At 39.0% G+C, this 22622-nt stretch overlaps 1 protein-coding gene across 10 annotated transcripts in view; it reads left to right on the plus strand.

The window, feature by feature from the left end:
* chd9 (chromodomain helicase DNA binding protein 9) overlaps nucleotides 1-22622 on the plus strand; it is a 192796-nt gene that overhangs the window by 87249 nt on the left and 82925 nt on the right. For 2 of the 10 annotated variants that reach the window (XM_055648430.1, XM_055648431.1), the window contains exon 1: nucleotides 19225-19663. The exons of 6 other annotated variants lie outside the window; for them this stretch is intronic. In XM_055648430.1, coding sequence (XP_055504405.1) covers nucleotides 19634-19663 — 30 coding nt within the window. In that variant the 5' untranslated portion in view covers nucleotides 19225-19633. Of the gene's footprint in view, nucleotides 1-19224; nucleotides 19664-19724; nucleotides 20016-22622 lie in introns of those variants that run through there. 2 more of the 10 variants (XM_055648427.1, XM_055648428.1) reach the window with 2 other exon arrangements.

A 22622-nucleotide genomic window follows, 5' to 3' on the forward strand; every position in this document is an offset into this window, starting at 1 on the left:
TTTGGAAAATGACTACTATCTCCCTACACTCCTTACAAACCTTTGTCAATTAAGTGGGCTTTCAGTCAATTTATTTGGTCCAATGCTCCTTTTTTAATCCCTTATAATAATTGCTTTTGAAATCTCATTTTATATATATCTGTAGTATTCTACTATTTCCAGAATATTTCTGGGTTTTCTCCCAATGAACTGATCCGAAAAACTTAATTTATTTCGCTTGCATTTCTTCTTTGCAAAATTCTAAAATTTTCCTAATCCACGTTCCTTGTTTCTTTTGGAAATGTTATAAAGCTCTTCCATGGATATATTACGAGCTTTTGCTTCTCCTGGTAGCCCAGTTTTTGCTTGGGTATTTTCTTTACCTCAGGAAAGTAAATATTACTTGTAAATCATGAATTATTTCCATTGATAGCTTACATTCAAAGCATTTAGCAGTTTTACAGCCCACTATAGTCAACTGGGACCTCATGTCTTCTTTATTCTCATTTAAGACTATGATTTTAAAGTATTTCACTTTCAATCTTTAAATAAAGTTGTATCATATAGTCTGAAGAAGCGTCCCGACACAAAATGTCACCTATCCATTTACTCCTGACCGGCTGAGTTACTTTGTGTCTATCTTCGGTATAAACCAAAATCTGCAGTTCCTTTTCATTCATTTGTATCATATAGTGATATGTTCCCTAGAGTCCCCATAACATCCAGATCATCAATTAGCCCTTTCTGAACATATTGATGTTGTTGCATGATGACATACGGAGAAAACTAAATCTTATGCATTCCATGAATTCATTTGATGAGCCGTTGCTGATAATTTGGTTCATTGAGGAGCACAATATTGCTGACTGATCAGGGAGGACCAAATATTTGTCATTGGAGATTAAGTCCTTTTGTCATATTAATCCTGCCTACTGGTATGATGACCAGTTTTATAAATTAAAAGCAGTGAAGGTTGAAGTACTAAAATCTGAACTCCATACCATAACTCCATACCCACTCCATCTAGCACCATAACCCACAGATCTATGACTTAAATGGTTTTCATACTTCCATTCATTTTGCCCATTTTCTTTTTCTTTTGCAGATTTTTTGGTTGATCTACATTAATAAGTATGACCAAAAGCTTTTTGAAATTCAAAATAAATTATATAAATGAATTGTAATCTGGCAATTAGTGACATGTCTTGAAAAGTAAGCGAAGCCTTAAGGTGGCTCAGCACTTCAACCCCCCCTCCCATTCAACTCCCCCTCCCATTCCCAATCCGACTTCTCTGTCCTGGGTCTCCTCCATTGCCAGAGTGAGCAACACCGGAAAGCAGAGTGAACAGCACCTCATATTTCGCTTGGGGAGTCTGCATCCTGCGGGCATGATTTCTCCCTATTTCGTTAGCCCTTGCTGTCTCCTCCCCTTCCTCAGCCCTCGGGCTGTCTCCTCCCATCCCCCAGCCCTCGGGTTCCTCCTCCTCCTTTTTCCTTCCTTCTCCCCGCCACCCCCTACCCTTGCAGAAGGGTTTCGGCCCGAAACGTTACCTATTTCCTTTGCTCCATAGATGCTGCTGCACTCGCTGAGTTTCTCCAGCATTTTTGTGTACCTGGGAAGCCTTATTATGTTTGTGTTTTCCCCCCTCTAACTCCATTCTAGCTGTAGATATTGTGGTGAAGACTCAGTAAATATAATAATATGTTTGTTTTTACCAATTACACAAATGACGGACTTTATGGATAAAGTGGCAAGAATTTATAAGCACTGGAGTCTACGAGTTTAAACCGCCTATTGTATCCAATGTATTGCTGGTTAATTCAGACAGTAACTGCTACTGCTACTCTCTAGTTTTCATTCTTCGTTAAGTGTTTGCAACATGAGCAGTTCTGGAAAGATGTGGCAGGTTGACATTTGTATGAAAACCTTGTGGCATTTTTATGGTGGGCCCTGTATCTTCACTGTAAACCCAATATTGTTCACAGCCACAATGGGTATTTAAACTGCATCTTTAGTTTGTCTTTTATCAATTGATCAACTAATTCTCACATTTTTGTACCTATTTACCACTTATGTTCACTTTCCACACTTGTAGGTTTGGCTTATGGAATAGAATTCAACGGTGATTTTTGAATATTGGAGTGGGTAGAGAGGGTTCTTTCGAGGTCAATGTTTGAAACTTAGGTTTTATTTTATAAAACTGATACAGCCGGATGATTTCTTATAAGTTCTCCATATTAGCAGATAAAACTAATTTATGACAGTCACAGAGTGGAGTGCAAACTGTTAAAGGAAAATGTGTGAGGAGCTCTTTTATGTTAAGAGTTAAAAGTCCATATATGATGTGCCAACCCGACTGATAACCGCAGAATCAACTTTGAGCAGGCTGTCTACTTGTGCCTGCTGTAGACATATGGAACTGTAGATGCTGGTTTAAAAACAAACACAAAGTGCTGCAGTAATTCAGTAGCTTTGGCAGCATCTCTGGAGAACCTGAATGGGTGACCTGTCAGTTCAGGACCCATCTTCCTGCTTGTACGAGATGGTGGGGGGAGGGTGAAGAAAGTTGGAAGAGAGGAGGGGCAGGATAAAGCACAGGAGTTGTTCGGTGAACACAGATAAGGGTGTTTGGATGAAAAAGGATTGAACAAAGGCAACAAATTGGGAAAAAAGTATTGAAGAGTTGTGTATTATAAAGCCAGAGGAACTAATGTGGGGGGGGGGGGGGAGGAGGAGAGAGAACGGGTTCTGATTCTAGGTGGGACACAGGGGAGGGGTGGAAGGGGAGGGGGGAAGGGGGTTTTGGAGGTTATCTAAAATTGGAGAATTCAGTGTTCATACCATTTGGGTTGTATGGTACTCAAGCAGAATGTGAGGGAAGATGAGTTCAAATTGTTAGCAACTGGGAGATCCAGCACAAGTCTTCAGTGGATTGATCACTGAGGATGTGTTAGAGCCCTTATTGAGAACACCACCTTAAACATTGGCTCCCAGAGAGAAACGTGCATTTTATGTAGTGCCTTCAGGAAGTCTGAAACCTTTGAGGTACTGAAGTATTGTTTGCTGGCGTGCAAGAAAGATAACTTAGAAGTACCAAGATCAGTGTATTTTTTGACAGTACAATCTAATTAAGTAGTAAATATTGATCAGCCCAGTGCATTGCACTAGTCCTCAGTATGGCATGAGGGCTAGCCTCTGGTTTTCATGCCTCAGGAGAGCGGGTTGACACCAATCTTCCGACAGCCAAGAATACTTCCATCTGATTCACAGGTGTCACAACCAAGGTTCAATAGGGAGCACAACACATGGACATTTAAGAAGGCACAGACATTTCGGCTGAAGTGCGGAATTAAACATGCGTAGCCTGACAACATTCCATAGTTAAATTGGGAATTTTCTTATTTTTGTATGACCAAAATGGAACTGTCTAGTGCAACACAAAAGCATTAATATAAATTTGCCTTGAGTTTTGTCTGAGCTAGCCTTGACTGATTTATAAATGAAATTTCATCACTTCAATGTCATTTAAAATAAAAATCTGAAAATACCGCTCAAGCATTATTTGAAAATGGTTCAATATTTTTAAAGGCAATTTCTGAGTACTGCTGACCAAATTAGAGATGTTTTGAGTAGTTAAGTTGTTAGTTAACAATGATGTTAAGAAATAAAAGTGGCATTGACCAAGACTGAGATTCTCAAGAGTCATACAACGTGGAAACGGATCCTTCGGCCCAACTTGCCCCCACTGCCTGGTCTTCTAATTGTTTGGGACACAGCTCCTGATCATTGTTTAAAAAACAACCTTGCATTAGGTTAGGGTTTTAAACTAATGTGTAGGAATTGTTTTAAACTAATGTGTAGGAAGGAACTGCAGATGCTGGTTTAATTCGAAGATAGATACAAAAGCTGGAGTAACTCAACAGGACAGGCAGCATCTCTAGAGAGATGGAATGGGTGACGTTTCAGGTCGAGATCCTTCTTCAGACTGAAAGTCACAAGAAAGGGAAACGAGATGTAGACGATGATGTAGAGAGATATAGAACAATGAATGAAAGATGTGCAAATAAAACGATGATAAAGGAAACAAGCCATTGTTGTGCTGTGTTACCCCAGCTTTTTTTGTCTATCTTTTGTTTTAAACTATTTTCAGAGTTTAATTTTAAATTACATTGAAGTGATGAAATTGCATTTATAAATCAGCTAAGGCCAGCTCAGACAAATAAATGGCACCAAACCTTTGGTTTCAGCCCCCTATAACTTCCATTGCCTATCCACATTATTTTGTTCTAATGAAAATCAAGAACTGAGGAGTCAAGAGACTTGAGTTTTCTTGAGAATTGAGAACTGAGATTGTATTAAAGGGAGTTTGAATCGGGTATGTATGACATAAATTAAAAGGTGACTTTTTTTATCTCTGCAATTTTGGCTGCCCTCGTCTCAGCCATGCTTCCACCCTTTTCATTATATTATTCCAGGAAGATTAGTATGAGAATAAAGGCTGGTACTTGTAAACCATCAAAAGTGTTGGCAGAAACAAAGGCCCCTTGAAGATGAAGAGTTTTTCTTTAAGAAGGAATTTTACTCTGATAAACTTTCTTTTGAGATTATATTGCATTGTAGTTGTAAATACGATGATCAGATCTTTTTTAATGGATGTGGTGTTTATCAGGAGAAAAAAATATTATACTTAAATTGTTGAAATGAGAGTCTGTGCCGCTTAATCATAAAGAGAATTAGTCATAAATTAAGAAATGAACTGCCCTGTTTTATTACCATTACAACTGAGTATTCCTCTTCAACAAATTACATCGTGCTAGTTAAATGCTACTCATAAATCAGCGAAACAACAGATGAGGTGACTTGAAGACATTCTTACGTCACAGTAGCCATAGGCAGCAGAATTGGTTCAAGTTGCAAATCTTTGAAGCTAGGACTCTGATTGGTGTGTAATTAATAGCACTCTGAAACTAACACCTGCTTTTAATTTGCTGAGTAACTGAAACAACTTCCTGCAGTGTACTGGGGCGATTTGCATTTTAACTGTTTGCTATTAAACATGTTCTAAACAGGCCTCTGAGGTACAAATTTTGCAGTTGTTTCTGCAATGATTTCATCTATTTAAACCCCATTTGGCATGCACGATAACTGAAATCTGTGTATGCAAAAATACAAAATGTGGCTTTGATCTGCTTGCTTATACATGGGACCTGGATTGTTCTTTGAGTAAACTATAGACGAGAGATGCTCTTCCAGTTCTTCCCCTAATCCATCTCCCAATCATCTCTGTCCCAACACAGATTTCACAGGATGGATCAACTCTATTTCAATTCCTAAAATCAAATCATTTATTTAAACTCAGTGCTGGGGTTCTAGTGCTCATACATGGGACATCCCACTAGCTATTATTTCAACATTTGGGATCAAATTTTTTTTGTAAGGGAATGAAAGAAAATATGTCAATGGATTATGATGACAGGACAGGTAGATGCGATTAGAACTACCAGTACAGATGTGGCTCGTGCTGTCATTTTGGAGTATGTGACATAGGTTGTCTACTTGACCAATTTATTTCTCAAATTCACTGTAAACTGGGCATATTCAGCCATTTTGTCTTTTGTTCACAGACTGAGGAGGGGAGTAAAGGAGAGAAATGCTCTTGTTGGCTGTGATTTTTAATAGTTTGCTAATCTCTGACAGGTACTATTAGTTCAACTAAGTCTCTGTGTTCTATTCTAACTGACAAGGTAAATAATTGTCTTTTATAAAAGTCGAGTCAAGAGGGTTTAATTGTCATATATACTGAATCGGAACAAATTTAATTCTTGCTTCAATGCAGCAGCACAGGTTTGTGAACACAGTCCTCAATAACTAACATAATCAAGTTCAATAAATAAAAAAGAAACTGAATATGGTACAAAGCAACACCCCAAACAAGTCCCTAGTGCAACCTGGACAGTTTGGAGTTTAGTTCGAGTTTGTGGTGTTCAATAGCCAGATAGTTGTTGGGAAGAAGTTGTTCCTGGAATCCTGGAGGTAACATTTTTCAGATTCCTATACCTTCTTCCCAACGGAGGATTGAAATGAGCTCAAGGCCAGGGTGGTATGGGTCCATGATGATGCTGGCTGTCTTTTTGAGGCTGCACCTTCTACAGATCTCTTAGGTGGTTGGGCGTTCAGTATCGCTGATGGACAGGGTAGTATTCGCGACATTCTGTAATTTCCTATGTTTCTGGGTATTCAAGTTGCTGAATTAGGCTGTGATACAACCAGCCGAAAACACATGTCGCCATACTATAGTGACTTTTTGCAAACAGCACAACAGCAAAGGATCAAATGTAAAATCTTCCGAAAAGTTGTAACTTAATGTAGAAACAATGGCACCCCACAGAAAGATCTATTATCCGAAAAGTCTTTTTACCATGTAGCACTACTATGTATTCATTTTAGAAACATAGAAAATAGGTGCAGGAGTAGGCCATTCGGCCCTTCGAGCCTGCACCGCCATTCAATATGATCATGGCTGATCATCCAACTCCGTATCCTGTACCTGCCTTCTCTCCATACCCCCTGATCCCTTTAGCCACAAGGGCCACATCTAACTCCCTCTTAAATATAGCCAATGAACTGGCCTCAACTTCCTTCTGTGGCAGAGAATTATCTTCCAGATAGTCATGACATCCATAATATTCAAGTTTAAGCTGCAGGGAGGTTTTTGGCATGTTTTTAAATACACATCCCTTTCTCACCACGTTGGTTGTTTTCTTGGTAGTAGAGATTTTTTCTCATAGTCTGATTCATATTGTTTCATATTGCAATGTTAAATTGGGTGCTGCACTTGCCTCTGCATCAGAAGGTTGTTTGGCATAGATTTAAGTGGAATTATCACAAGGAAATTGAGCTAACATTTTTTTTAGCTTGAAGGAGCTACTTCTCACTACCTGGAAAGTTCAGGGAGGTACAAATGCTCTTTTTATTTAGAAAAATACCTGAATGAGCCCTGGTGTACTGTCATAACAAGTCTATAAATTAGGAAATAGGAAATGGAATTTGTCTGAATAGTTCGTTCTTCAGCTAAAACAAACACAAAGTCAAAGTCAAGTGCCATAAGATGTCTGACTCCATGATTCAAGTCTCGCTGGAGACTTGACCACTTCAGGATGATACCACAGAGCAGTGTGGAGGGAGGACTGCACTTGAGTTGCTTGGAATAAAGGGTGGGGATAAATGATGGCCGATGATAGGTATGAAGTTGAGGTGCCAGTCATCTTATTGCAGGGGTGAGGGTCTGACTCACCTATTCCTGCTTCTGATATGCAAGGCAAGATCCCATCTGTTTTCTAAGGCAGGTATAAAAGGTGCAATTACTATTTTGAAGAGGTGCAAGGCAATTATCCCTTTCCCAATATAACCACCATTTTAAACAGATGTTCTGCCAATTATCATGTTCTATACATTTTGTTTATTTGTTTTCTTGTAAAGATTTATCAGCTTCACTTGTCTTCAACCAAACCAAAAATGTCAGAATAGCTTGGTCAGTTAAGCGGCAGTCTTTCCAGGTGAGGCAGAGGTTCACTTGCACCTCTTCCAACCTCAACTACTGTATCCAGGTAACTAATGTTCTAGGTGTCAACTTCTCTACATCAGCAAGACGAAGAGCAGGCTCGGAGATCGTTTCGCTGAACACCTCCGCTCAGTCCGTCTTAACCTACCTGATCTTCTGGTGGCTCAGCACTTCAACTCCCCCTCCCGTTCCCAATCTGACCTTTCTGTCCTGGGCCGCCTCCATTATCAGAGTGGGGCCCAACACAAATTGGAGGAACAGCACCTCATATTTTGCTTGGGCAGCTTAAACCCCAGCAGTATGAACATTGACTTCTCTAACTTCAAATAGCCCTTGCTTTCCCTCTCTCTCCATCCCCTCCCCTTCCCAGTTCTCCCACAATTCTGCCTCCGATTACATTCTACCTCTGTCCTGCCTACTCCCCTGCCATCAATCTGAAGAAGGGTCTCGACCCGAAACGTCACCCATTCCTTCTCTCTAGACATGCTGCCTGTCCCGCTGAGTTACTCCAGCATTTTGTGTTTACAATAGAAACTCTAAAATGTTTTGGGTCAGCAACCCTTCTGTTCTCTTTCCGCAGATAATGCGTGAGTTCTTGCAGTTCTGAATTTGTTTCAGATTCCAGTATTTGCAGTTTTATTTATTTTCAGTCTTTTGAAAGCTTTTCTCTTCCCCCTTGGAAACACTATAATTTGGCTCAGCAGGGACCAAGGAAATCCATTTTCCCCTCTAAGTATTAGTATAATCCAAAGACATTTAGTGCGTCAGTGAGGAAGATCTGATGCCTGCCTTCAAAACAACGTTTAAGAAGGGCCTCATATCGTTTTTCAGCCAACAAATCCTGGGAAATCATTGCATAATTTACATTTTTTGTAGACATTTTTGCAATCTTAATCTGAAAGCAAGACATCTGCTTTTAGTTTTTAAGTGTGCATGTGAAATGTATTTTAAAGATTATGAAATGAGATTACTTAAAGTTATCTTGTGTAATTTTGGACAGGTCGAAGCTACCTGTCGGTGAAGGTGCCAATGGTGAGCACAACCATATAAATCCCTGCTTTGGCAATCAGTGCACTTTAGTGTGTAGGAAGAAACTGCAGATGTTGGTTTACACCGAAGATGGACACAGAATGCTGAAGTAACTCAACGGGACAGGCGGCATCTCTGGAGAGAAGGAATGGATAATGTTTCGGGTAGAGACCCTTCTTCAGACTGGAGTCAAGGGAGAGGGAAACTGGAGATATGGATGGGTACAAAGAGAATAAGGTGTGAAAATGACCGATCCAAGCAGGCAATGATCAAGGAAAAGTACAATGGTTCATTTTAATGGCAACTGTCCAAAGTGACGATTGTCATAACCACCAATTGTATAAAGTTAACATTTCCCCCACGCCCTTCAAGTAAAAAATGTCCTTGCAGTGTTAAAGGTTTTGTTTCAAGCCGAGATGGAACAGGACAGCAAAAATCAGACACAACAAAAGATAACATAGATTCCATTCTCAGCGCAACTCTCGGCCTCATAAACTCTGCACACACTCTTCTGAAACATGAAGATTATAGTAGAAAAGAACTGCAGATGCTGGTTTAAATCGAAGGTAGACACATTTTGTGTCTACCTATGAAGATTATAGTCTTTGTTTTCATGTTGATTGCCTCCTTATAGATGTTGAGCTAAATAGCTGGTTGACAACTTTGCATATAAGTTAATATGTTTATTAGCATTAATAAAGCACCGTAAGTGTGCCCCAAAGACCCATGTTCACACAGAGTGAATGCACACATAGGTTTAAGGTGAGGGGGGAAAAGATTTAATTGGAACCTGAGGGGGTAACTTTTTCCACTCAAAGGGTGATAGGTTTATGGAAAAGCTACCGGAAGTGGTAGTTGAGGCAGGGTCTATTGTAACGTTTAAGAAACATTTCGACAGGTACATGGACAGGACAGGTTTAGAGGAGTATGGGCCAAATGCAGGCAGATGGGACTCGTGTAGATGGGACATGTTGGCCGGTGTGGGCAAGTTGAGCTGAAGGGCCTGTTTCCACGTTGTAAGACTCTATGGCTCTAAAACATGCCAGAAATTAAAGATGCGTGACTGCCACTCAAACCAAAGAAATGTAATTAAAATGCTCCTGTTGGGACACCATTCATTTGTGGGCACTGGCTCTGATTATAAGCCTGTATAAAGAAGTAATCTCTGGGTTGATGTTTATTTCATGTGTACTTTGTTAAAGTATTATCCTTCATGCCAAAATGTTTTGGGTTTCAGGGATTAGAAGTATGGGGTTAAGTATTATAAACATGGCTTGAATTTGGAGGATTGAGAGGTTTATAATGCTGAAAGAATTAAATAAGAGACCATTTTCACTGTTGGAATTGTAAAAAGTGAATATAACCTTATAATTGAAAATAGGCCTTGGGAAACATACAAGGTAGTAAAATCTGAGACACTTCCTAAAGACTTAATAGTATTGTGAGCAACAAGGTTTTATTGGATAAGGGGGTCAAAAGGTGGATAATAGTGAAGAAACAAGGAACTGCAGATGCTAGTTTACAAAAAAAGACACAAAGTTCTGGAGTACCTCAGCAGGTCAAACAGCATGTCTGAAAAACATGGATCTGAAGAAAGGTCCTGACCTGAAATGTCACCTAGCCATGTTCTCCAGGGATGCTGCCTGACCCGGACTGAGTTAGTCCAGCACTTGGTCTTTTTAATTGAGGATAATAGCAAGTTGGTACACATCTCTCAAAATGGAATGTACACAAAAATGCTGGAGAAACTCAGCGGGTGCAGCAGCATCTATGGAGCGAAGGAAATAGGCAACGTTTCAGGCACTGACTTTTTTTTCCTCCCAAACCAGAAATTGAGTGATTTGTTTCCTTATCAATTACACATAACAGTAAAAAAAATGCAATGGATGTCTGTATAGTCATCGGAGGTTGCTGTTTTTTTCCCATGATATTAGTTTATTTTATTAGTCATGCAGCATGGAAATGGGCCCTTTGACCCAACTTCCCCCGCTGACCAACATGGCCCATCTACACTAATCCCACCTGCCTGTATTTGGAACATATCCTTCTAAACCATATACCCAATATACCTGTCCAATATACCTGTCCAAATATCTTCTAAGCGTTGTGATGGCACCTGCCTCATCTCTGTCCTTTGGCCTCTCGTTCCATATATTCACTTGTTTAAAAGATTAATGTTTAAAGTTTACCTGTTTAAAAAAAATTAACAGTTGCCCCTTGGGTTCCTATTAAATCTTTCCCCCCCTCACCTTAAATTGTTGACCTCTAGTTCCTTATTCCTCCCTGAGTAAAATACTCTGTGCATTTGCCCTATCTATTCCCCTCATGACCTTGTACACCTCTATAAGATTATCCCTCAGCTTCCTGTGCCCCAAGGAATAAAATCCTAGCCTGCATCCTGGCAACATCCTTGTGAATCTTCTCTGCACCCTTTCCAGTTTAACAACATCTTTGTGGCCTGGAACATAAAATAGGTATAAAGCTTTCAATCTCCTTTTTCCTTTTTTTTTCTTTTCTCTTTTTCGCCTTTCTTTCTTTCTTTCTACTTCTTCTTTCTTCTTCCTTCTTTCGGACTATCTTTCTATCTCACGCACCACTTATGTCAATCCCTTCTTTTCTACTCTTTTCTTCCTTATTCCTATTTTGCTATTATATTAAAAAATAAGAAGTTGTATATGAAATGTAATATGTCAACAAGTATTAGGTACTGAGGTACCACATTATTGTACTTCTAACAAAAAAAATAAATAAATAAATAAATAAATAGAAACATCTTTCCTATAAAGGGGTGACCAAAGCTGAACACAATACTCCAAATGTGGCCTCACCAATGTCTGGTACAACTGTAACATGACCTCCCAACTTCTATACTTAATGCTCTGACTGATCACCCTATCTACCTGTGATGCCACTTTCATGGAAGATTAGACAATATAAATGAATGATGGAAATACTATCATCCCACAACAATATAATTTTATATTTCTTCCTTAGATCAAGAAAAAGAAAAAAGAAAAAAAATCCACATAGAAATTCATAGTTAAGGCTGGAAGTCGGTAATCTAAAGGAACATAATTACGGAGGACACTTTTTAAATGAAAATTCAATTAATCAACTGAGGATCATTAACATTATACTTAAAATTTGCTGCTACGATAATGACTCTTTCCAAGTCCATACATAAGATTATAATATGTACATATATCTTGGTTTTGGGGGAAATTACTATTTTTCTATGGACAGTTCTTCGGAATGAAGTGCCTAAACGGCCTGTCCCACTTGGTCGTCATTTACGCGACCTCCAAAAATGTGGTAGTTACTTTGTGACGCACGGGTAGCGGGGGACGGGCGCATGGAGAGACGTGGAGGAGTGTGGAGTTGCGCGCGAAATCCTCGCCCGCCACCTGCATGACGTATCGCATCGCACGCTGGCGTCCCGACGTCTCACGTGTATTGCGTGGTGACGCATGGTTACGTCATCATGCGTAACCATGCGTTGCCGCGCGCCGCAGGCTATTCTAATGACGTCACACACACCGGCCGTGATTTGCGCGCGACGTTGCGTCGACCTATTTTACATATGACACGTAAATGAGGCGCAAATGACGGCCACGTGGGACAGGCCCTTAAGAATTTGCCTGTAGTCTGGATGTTCTAAGCGTACTGCCCTCCACTAGTGCATGTCAGATTTCAGCCACACTCGTCATCTCAATATCTTTTAATCCCTTATAAATGTTTTACCCCTCACTTAAACCTGTACTCTTTTGTTTAAATATCTGCTCTGAAGATCAATTTCCCACTACTCGAGAGAAACCTTTTTTATAATGAGTTATTATTAGAAATGTAAGCAGTCCAGGATGGCATGAATTTCTTTGAAAATTATTATTGCGCCTATATACGGATACTCCACTTTGGGAATGTTTGGCATATACTTGGTCCCATCCATTTGAATGTGCATGCAAGACAAATTCAGTGTGTTGAATGTTGAAGGTAATTCCTTGCCCTTTCTTGATACCATTGGTCCTCCAATGTCTCATTGTTCAAGTGTTTGTAAAATGTATATTTATGCTGTAACGCTCAACTAGAATTATGCAACTGTCAGAACAGTGTGTGTGCTATGCACAATGCCAAGATGAAGAAACTAATCATGGCTTATTATATTTGTAAGGTGCTGATCAAGTCACGATAGAACTGTATTCCCTTAATTTAAAGGTTTCAATACATGAAATAAAGACGTAATTTATTGTACTGTGCAAATGATCCTTTGTGATCTTGTTTTCCGGTGGCAGCTTCATGTTTCTGCATGCATATTATCTAGACTTAAATTTGCTTAATATTTAATTTTTGATGTATTGAGTTATGACGTTCATGGTGTAACAAAAGTGTGCACTGATTTGACAAATTTGTCAAAGCACAATGGTTAACAAACATTAGTTCACAGGGAAGACACGTGTCTGATCCTTCAACAGTTTTTACTACTGACAGACGGGTGCATTGGTGCCTTCAGCAATTCTGAGGTTTAATCACACTGAGAACATCCATACGTTTCATAGAAACATAGAAAATAGGTGCAGGAGTAGGCCATTCAGCCCTTCGAGCCTGCACCGCCATTTGATATGATCATGGCTGATCATCCAACTCAGTATCCCATCCCTGCCTTCTCTCCATACCCCCTGATCCCTTTAGCCACAAGGGCCACATCTAACTCCCTCTTAAATATAGCCAATGAACTGGCCTCCACTACCTTCTGTGGCAGTGAATTCCAGTGATTCACCACTCTCTGTGTAAAAAATGATTTCCTCATCTCGGTCCTAAAAGTCTTCCCTCTTGCCCTTAAACTGTGACCCCTAGTTCTGGACTTCCCCAACATCGGGAATAATCTTCCTGCATCTAGCTTGTCCAACCCCTTAAGAATTTTGTAAGTTTCTATATGATCCCCCGTCAGTCTTCTGAAATCCAAAGTGTACAAGCCGAGTCTATCCAGTCTTTAGATGATTCTGAATTACTTCAGATGTAGCAATGTTCCATATATATATATAGATATATATTTCAACCCCATCCAAATAGTCGTTTTTAACTGGAGAGCTTATACAATTCTTCAAAAACAATTATTGACTGTTTTTTGGACTTTTCCTTTAATTAATGCATAAAATCAATGCAAAGCTAAACTCACTAGACATTGACCAGATGGTTATATATTTTGTAAGAAGTTATGTGAATAATCATTTCGAAGTTCTCCCTTTGTTCATTGTTATATGCGTGATCTTTAAAGTTCCCTTTCTTTCCCAGCTGGGAAGGCAGAAAATAATTTTAATCTGCACATGTCCAATATGATCATCATCATCATCATCATCTTCATAATTATTGAGATGTGATTTAAGTTTTGCCAGACGGGCACTCAAAATAACAAGATGCAAATGTTGGAAATCTGAAATACGAATTTAAAAAATGATGGAAGGATACAATAGTTCAATCAACAAGACACATTGAACTTCTAATGCTGGAATCTTGAGACAAAACACAAAGTGCTGGAGTAACTCAACAGGTCAGGCAGCATCTATGGAGGAGACACAAGGAACAGATGCTTTGAGACCTGCCTGAGTTACTCCAGCCCTTTGTGTTTTGTTCCTAGGTCAGGTAGCAACTGTGCTGAACTTAACTGTTCAGTTAACATGATCTTAAATATTAACTTGATTTTTCTGCCAACAATTGTCACCTGACCTATGCTTCTCCAGCATTTTCGGTTTTCATGCCAGAGGTGTTTTGTTGATTTTATGTGCCTTAAAGCAGTGACATTAATTCTTGTCACATGAAGCTACTGCACCTGTTTCTACTTGCGCCAAATCCTGTTGGCCATCATTCCTGACCTGTATTGGCCGCTAGCCTAAAGAACAGGAGTGTAAAAATGATCTGTCTAATACTTTAAATATGTCTGTGGCATTTTTCCTCAGCAATAACTTTCTCGGACCACACTCCCCTCAATAAAAATGTGCACTTGCTGTACTGATTTTCTGTGCATCTATAATTTCTACTGCTCTCCTAATGATTGCACGCTTTTTGTTGCCCGGATTCAGGAATGCCTTCTCTGTAATGTGTAGGAAGGAACTGCAGATGCTGGTTTCTACCAAAGGCAGACACAAAGTGCTAGAGTAACTAAACGGGTCAGGCAGCATCTCTGGAGTCAAGGAAGAAGTAATGTTTCGGGTCAGAACCCTTCTTCAGACCATTCTTCAGTCTGAAGAAGGGTCCTGAGCTGAAACGCCACTTATTAATTTTTCTCCAATTATCTTGTTTTTTTATACTCTTTGGCCAAGTATTTTTTTACCTTGCATAACATTTCCTTGGAGGGTTAATATCATTTTTCCTTTCTTGATATTGCTCCTGTGAGTTGCTTTGGGACAACAGTATTATATCACAGAGGTAGACCAATTGGCTCATTTGAATCTGGGCCACTCAACCCGAGTCCATCTCCCAACATCAGGATGATGGCCCTGCAAGTCATGGCACTTTGAGGACACATGCAAACATGTTTTAAATGTGATGACAGGTTGTAACCTATACTGCAAGGTTAAAGGTGGTAAGTTCCAGATTTGAGAGAAATGTATTTTGTTCATCTACTCTCTAATCCTTCTACCAATAACTTTCTGTTTGTGACCTCCTGCTTTTTCACCTTTTTTGCTAATGGAAATGGATATTTCCTGTTCTTCTAAGATATTCATAATTTTTATACACCTCAAAGTGCTTTTGTTAATAAGAAAGGAACATAACCTTATCCTATCCTGACTTTTCTTTTGGCCCTGCAACCTCCTAAATTGTCCTGCATCATCCAGGCTGCAGTCAGTTGTTCCTGGATTTCATGTTTCTTGAGATGTGGTCCAACAGGTGGAGTTACAGTTCCTACAAAACCACCTTTCTCTTAAATTTAGTGGCCTGGCTAATAAGGAAAGCATCTTGTCCTACTATTTTTTAAGTATTTGTGGACATTGTCCCTTGCCAGTGTTCCTCATCATGCCATATCTTTATGGTATACTTTCATGCTGCATCTTTTTATCAGACCCCTTATACTTTAGTCCAATATACATTAAAAGTCATTGATATACCTTACAAAAAAGGAATGGGTCAATTATTGGGGAACCTCATTAGTGATGGTCACAAGAACATCTGGAAACCTTTACCAAAGATAGACACAAAGTGCTAGAGTAACACAGCGGGTTAGGCTGACCCATTGAGTTATTCCAACTCCTTCAGCTTAAACCAGCATCTGCAGTTCATTTCTACACATTCTACAAACCTCTACCTTTTGCTTCCTGCCACTCAGCCAATTCTGGATCAAATGTTTGCTGCAGCCTTCTTATTACCATGGTGCTTTTATTTTATTGACGTGTGCGACGGGGAATCGTATCAAAAGTCTTGCAAAAATGCAAGAATTTCTCAAATGCATTGCCCACATTGGCCGTCCACTAACTCCTCAACAAAATTCAATGAAGTTAGTCCAACTGAATTATCTCTTAATCAATCCATGCTGACTCTCTGTGATTAATCTGTACCTCTCCAAAATAATTCATTCCATTAATTTACCCACGACTGAAGTTAAATTAACTGGTTTGTAATTACTTGGTTTATCCCTTCCTTCCCTTTTTCAACAAAAGTACAATGTTAGTAGTGAGCCCAATCCTCCTGAACCAATCTATACTCAAGGGCAGGATTATAAAATGATGGCCAGTGACTCCACTACTTCCTCCTTGATTCTTTTACATTATTTCATCTATCCACGTTGCTGATTTATTCAATTTCGGAGGTGCTCATTCTGTAATAATTTCCATTTTACTTTGTTTATTGCATCAAGTATTTCACATTTGTCCTCTTAATGGCGCTGTTGGTATCATCCCTGTCTTTGGAGATGTCAGCCATGTCATAATATAAATGCAAGATGTTATCCATCCACTGCATGTTAGAGAACTAGCGGATTTATAGTTCAGACTTTTAAATGGATTGAGTTCTTGAGTGACTTGTGATTTTGCACTTGAACAAGGATAACAGTTCAGTACTTGCAGTATTTAAAATCTAAGTTGTCTTGTGACTCTACTCGTGTGTGTGTGTGTGTGTGTATGTGTAAAATTTGGGTCTATCCAGACCTCTCGATCCACCTACATCCCTCGAAGGGAGCAACAAACAGTTACGTTTGTGAATAGTGTGTGTAGTTTGAAGAGGAATCTGGTTGTAAACTGGTCTGCTGCAGTCATGTTTGGCCAAAGCTAGCAGACAAGGGAAGGGGTGGAGTCACTGGCAAGGATTTTGTGCTTTTAGCGAGTCTGGAAAGGACAGCTTTGGATTTCCTGATGTCAAATTGTGGGAACTCTGCCAGTCACTGTCTCTGTTGCACTGTTACATCTGTTCACCTGCATTGTGCCAATCTCAATGCATTCTGATGCTGTCCTTTTTCTTTTCCGATCTTAAAAACAGAAATGGCAAACAATTACAATTATTTTCAGAAATGCTAATGCTGACAGGATATTTGAGGCAAAGCATTTGTTTGGTATACTTTTCTTACAGCTCAGGTGACTTCCACTTCTGAAGGACTGCTAACAAATCAGCCATGCTAAAAGCCTAGAGTGGATCATAACAACGTCCAGGCAAGCAATTAGTGTGTGCTGTGGGATTTTAAAAAGAAAAATATTAAATGGAAAATTAAATTTTCAGCAGTTCTAGTATCCCCTGGTTTTTTTTAAATCTTGTAATTAAGGTATATTATTAACTTTCCATTGCTTAGTTGTATATTTCTTATACCTTGTTCTGATTTGACTAATTTATAAATATTTCCGCTTTAAAACTGGGGGAAGGAATTCCATTTTTGTTTTCATAAGGGCAGTGTAATATATCTGGACTGGCGCTGTCAAATTCTACGGCTGCTTTTTGAAATTATTTATTATTTGACTTTCTATTTTAGCGTGCTCTGTCACAAGGTAATTACTTGGTTTATCCTTTCCTTTTTAGCAAAAGTGCAATGATAGCAGTGAGCCACTTATTACAAGGCTAGGCGGCCATTTCTCTCCGGTGAATGAGCAGATTTGGCCTTGCACTGGCACGGTGTGTTGGTGGACGTGGTGTGCAAGTGGTATTCTGAGAATTGTTTACCTTGTCACTTGCAGTTGTATGCGTGGTTTCACAGGCCGTCAGACGGGAGAAACAAATGTTCAGCTGGCACTCCGTTGTTGTTTGTTCTGTTGGCAAACGGATCTTGTTGTCATGTTTTATGAGAACTGAACGCTGATTCAAATGATTTATCTGCTGGAAACTGACATGTGGACCGTAGTCAGGTGGTCATGAAGCTTTAATCAGAACCATTATCACATTTCAAGAATAGTCCTCATTAGTGTATTTTTCTTCTCTTCCCATAAGCATGCTACATTCTGCAATCCATTTAAAGTATAAGCCTTTTAATACTTTTTACTGTCCAAATTTGTTTTTGCCATTTTCTCTCGGTACAATGGGCGAAGCAAAAACTCTAAACTTAAAAAGTTGAAAGGTACAAGTGTCTTGACCTAAAACGTCGCCTATCCATGTCATTTTGTGTATTAACCAGCATCTGCAGTTGCTCCTTTCTAATCTCAACCTAGCTTGCAGTTTCTTCACATTTATTTACCTCATCGGATCTGTCTTCTGACCCCCTATCTTCCCATTTTCACCCCAACTTGCTTAAAATCCCAACCTAGGCGATGTAGGTGATTAAAACAACCCAGCCTTGGACCTGTTAAGGCAGTTTTGATAAGGCATTGATCTGGTGACTTTTCTGGTTTGTAGTTTGGAGATGGAAATCACTGCTAAATTCTGCCTTATAAATAATGTCTTCTCACCACATATTCATAAGCATGAAATAGACATAGGCTTCCCATTGGTTTTGTATTCGCTTAGCTGTCACTGTTTATGCTAAAACTGGGCAACTATCTTAATTTTGTTTTTTAATCTGTCAATTTTACCAGTTGTCTGTCCCACTTATATTGAGCAGAATGAGCCTGACCTCTTTTTTTAACAAAAAACTGAGCAAATGTTACACGATATTCATTAAATCATTCATTATTATACTAATCATTTTTAAAATTCAATATTTAGCAGGTTATGGCTAATATGAGTAACATTGGGACCATTAAGGGAAGGCTGGAGAAGAGAATAGAGGGTCTAATAGATTTATTCAGGTAAAACTAAGAGGATGCTCAAATGGAGCATCAATTCCAGCATGGACTAGTTGGCCCGATTGGCCTGTTTCTGTGCCATGTATCCTACCTGCAGGCAAAATCTTCGAACATAATATTTTTTTGCTCGGCTATGAAGATTGCTGTTGACTTGCTATCTACATTTAAATTAGTTTTTTTTTTTAAATGAAAAGCAAAAGAAAATAAATCCAATTCGCTTTAATTTTCTGTTCTGTGGATAAGATCATTGCTGGTGTTGTATCTAAATATATTTTCTTCCAAACGTCTTGTTCTTTATCTATGTATAGACACCATAAAAATGAGAACAAGTGTATGCTTACAGAAAAACAATTGAGCCATTACGATGAAGAGACAGAGATGCAGATGCAAGCAGTCCTTTAGGTGGGGGGAGGGTGCAGGTTGGGAATGGGGGGGTAGGCGTTTTATATTAAAACCTGAGAGAATACCAACAAGCAGCACCATCTGCTGGTCCAAGTGAGCAGAATGTCGACAGTTATTGAACAACATTTCTATTCAAACAGATGCATTTTCATGCTTTGGTGCATAATTTTACTTAGCTTTATTGGAGACGAGATTTATAAGCCTCTATTAATTAGATATTCACATGTTCTCGTGCAAACAGGACCGTGTGCAGTACTACCTTGTCTGGATGTGCGCTGATTATATGTTTGGCAGTATTGATTCACAGGGAGGACAAACGTTGATAAAATCATAATGTGTTTTTGTGAAGCCAAGTGTGTATCTTCACTGCAGCACGCTAACTAGGGCACTTAGCAGTTATCATTCAATGCCTTCCTCACGAGCAAAGCCGGAGGTGAAACAGTGGAGGGCTAGCCTTTGTTGAATGAAAAGATGGCTTCTGTGAGGAGGTCTAGAGGAAGGGTAAGTGAAAGACTGAATAAGTGGGAGGAGGGGTTTGGACTAAAGGCTAATGGGATTGCATAACCTTCTTTTCTACTGGCTGGTGACTGAGTCGCCATGCACCGCCATGTTAGCTGTTGCAGCTTTCTCTAGCCTTGTGTTATTTGTTAGCTCAGACCTAAAGGTGGCATTTGTTCACAATGTTTGAAAGCTGTTTGATTGCCACTGCCTACCAGTGCTGCAGCGCTACTGTTAGGCTGATGAAGCATGTGCAGAAATATTATCCAGTGGAGTGCACTGGCATTGGCCTGAAAATCTGTTTGGAAATGCCTGGTGGCAATTTACTTTGCTGTAGTCAGCAGCTCATTTATGGGTGAGAAACACAGACATGCTAAGATGTATCTTACTGCTCTATTTAAACGGGAAGCTATTCAGATTCCTGGAAAGGTGCAGTGGGTAAATGTGGTGTCCTTAACATATTTCAAAATTGGTGCAGTAATGATATTAACAGCTTGTTTGTTTAAATCTCTCTGAATAAGGCCATTGGTTTATGCCTGTTTAGCAGGTGGATAATGAACGGAGTAAAAAAATTGCAGTTATACCGGGGAAACAAACACATGCATCTTTTAAACAAGGTTCCTTTTAGCTTTTCTATGATTGCATATAATATACAGCTTGTTAGAATGGTGACAGCTTTTGCAGCTAATGTCTCTGCCTGTAGTTAAGCTGTCCTAAAAATATTGTTGATGCTGAACTAAAGGGCTTTGGTCACGTATTCAGATCTACTTTTAGACCCTTTGTTCTTTCTATTTAAATCTGGACTGGGAAGTCAATATTGTGTATGGTCCAGTGGCAATAATTTGCTGTTTAGTTTGGAGAATTTAATTGATCTCTATCTTTATTTTATTTTTGTTCATTCTAAAATTGTGCATGCAGTTTTAATCGCTATTTTACTCGTAATGAGAAAATTTAAGACTTGGAAAAATATAAACTAACGTGTTTATAGTTTTGTAGCTGCAGCCTCTCTACTGGTTTACCAGAATTTTAAATAGCAACGAGTTTCCACAATCACGCAGTCAATGTTGTTGTGTACCAAATGTTTGGATTTTCTCTTTGCTACTTCGGAAGAAATTTCCTCTTCGTCAAAGATGTGTAAATATCTGAATGAGGCATTTATCCTTAATTTCACTTTTAATGGCAAACAGAAGAAACCTCTCTCTTGTCACCTTCTGTAATGTATTGCATTGTATAAACACATCTATAATTGTAACTTGTGCTTTATCTAAATTGGTACCTTTCGTCCAAATGTTTACTCGGTTGCCAAGTTCATGACGGCTGTGATGACTTGCTGATGTCCAGATTCACTATGACTTGAAATTTGTCAATGCTATAGTCATCTAATGCCTTTAGAATTGTCTTCCTCTACGAGAATTTTGCATTTCATGTTCCATGCTAAAATCTTATGTATTCTTCATGCTTGAGATTTGCTGAATAAATGTTCTAGCTCTGGGAGTGGGAAAACTGTTGGAAACTTTTTGCTCTGAGCATATCAAGTCAGCTGATTGAGGAATCGCCAAGCTTGATCTTTATGGATGTTTGGATTGAGTTTGGCTCATTCAAGGCTTTGAAACCTGTTCTCCCATTAAGTATGACTGTTTATTTTGCGACCTAACTTCTACCCCTCATCATTCCCAAATTTACTACTGGTCATCAAGTCTATAACTACGAGAAATAGTTTATTTTCGGCTCCCCTATTAGTTTGCCTCAGTGCGAACATAAAGCAACTTTAACCCTCTAAGTCCCAGAGAATATAATCCATGGCTTGTGAGATAATTATTAAATTTTAATTCTCGATTCTCAGTAAAATCTGCTAATTCTAAACTACACTTGCAGATGCTTTCTACGTGCAGTCTTTGTAGAGGATAGCATAACCTCTATCAGCTTATAATCCATTCCACTTGGTAAAAATTATAGCATTTCTTTAGATTCTTTACTTATCTTATGTACCAGTCTCTGATTTTTAATGATTTATGTATATGGATCCCCTAAATCTCTCTAAATGCACTATTTCTACTATTTCTTAATTTCAAAAATACTTGGTTTTGTGATTTTGATTTCATAAAATATGACCTCAAGTGGGCCTGCATTGAAAACCATTTGCTATCGTCTGTCTCAATTTGTTAATAACTCTGTACATATTATATGTTTCTGCACTGTTTTCAATCCATCAATCTGTGGAATTAAAGCTTCTATTAAGGACCTTCAGATTATGTGAGTGGGGTGGTATATTTTTTTCTATACGACATGCAATCTCTGCCTTATTGTGGGAATAAAATGTTTTGTAGTACTGTGAACGGTTAGGTTTATCTTGGCGATCCCACAGGGTTGAAGATAATCTCTTTCACATTCATCAAATAAGGGTCCTTGGGTGACTGAGACTGCTACAAGAGCTGTAGACACACTAGCAAACAGGACAGGTAATGTTATAGGGCAGGATGAGACCACAATTATGTTGAAACAAGTCCCATATGTATTTATCTAGAACAAGTAAAAAACAATTTTAATAAAGGTGGCTTCTCTGTTAGGTTTCCTCCAGAAAGCCTAACACTGGCTTTCTGTCTCCTTCTCTGTGATCTTGGTGCGGCATCTCTTGATGTTTATTTCAAGGTTGCCTTTAAATCAATTTTTTTGGCCTTGCTGTTTACTTTCCCCTTTGGTGAGTTGGGAATACAGTCATTGTTATAGAAGGTGTACATCGGGCATATGCACACAATGGCTACTCCTTGTCAATTGATGCTGGATAATCAAGGCTTCAATCCTCAAGATATTGACAGCGAGTACTCTAGAGTTATGTAATGCATATGACCATTTGGATAAGCATGAAAGACACTTATCATTGTTATTCTATTTACATACAAATATAGCTTCACTTGGATCACCTTGCTGAGTTTTCCAGTAGGGGAAAGAGCTTAACCTTTTA

Source organism: Leucoraja erinacea, chromosome 17 (assembly GCF_028641065.1).
Source record: "Leucoraja erinacea ecotype New England chromosome 17, Leri_hhj_1, whole genome shotgun sequence".
In the NCBI taxonomy this organism is placed as follows: domain Eukaryota; kingdom Metazoa; phylum Chordata; class Chondrichthyes; order Rajiformes; family Rajidae; genus Leucoraja; species Leucoraja erinaceus.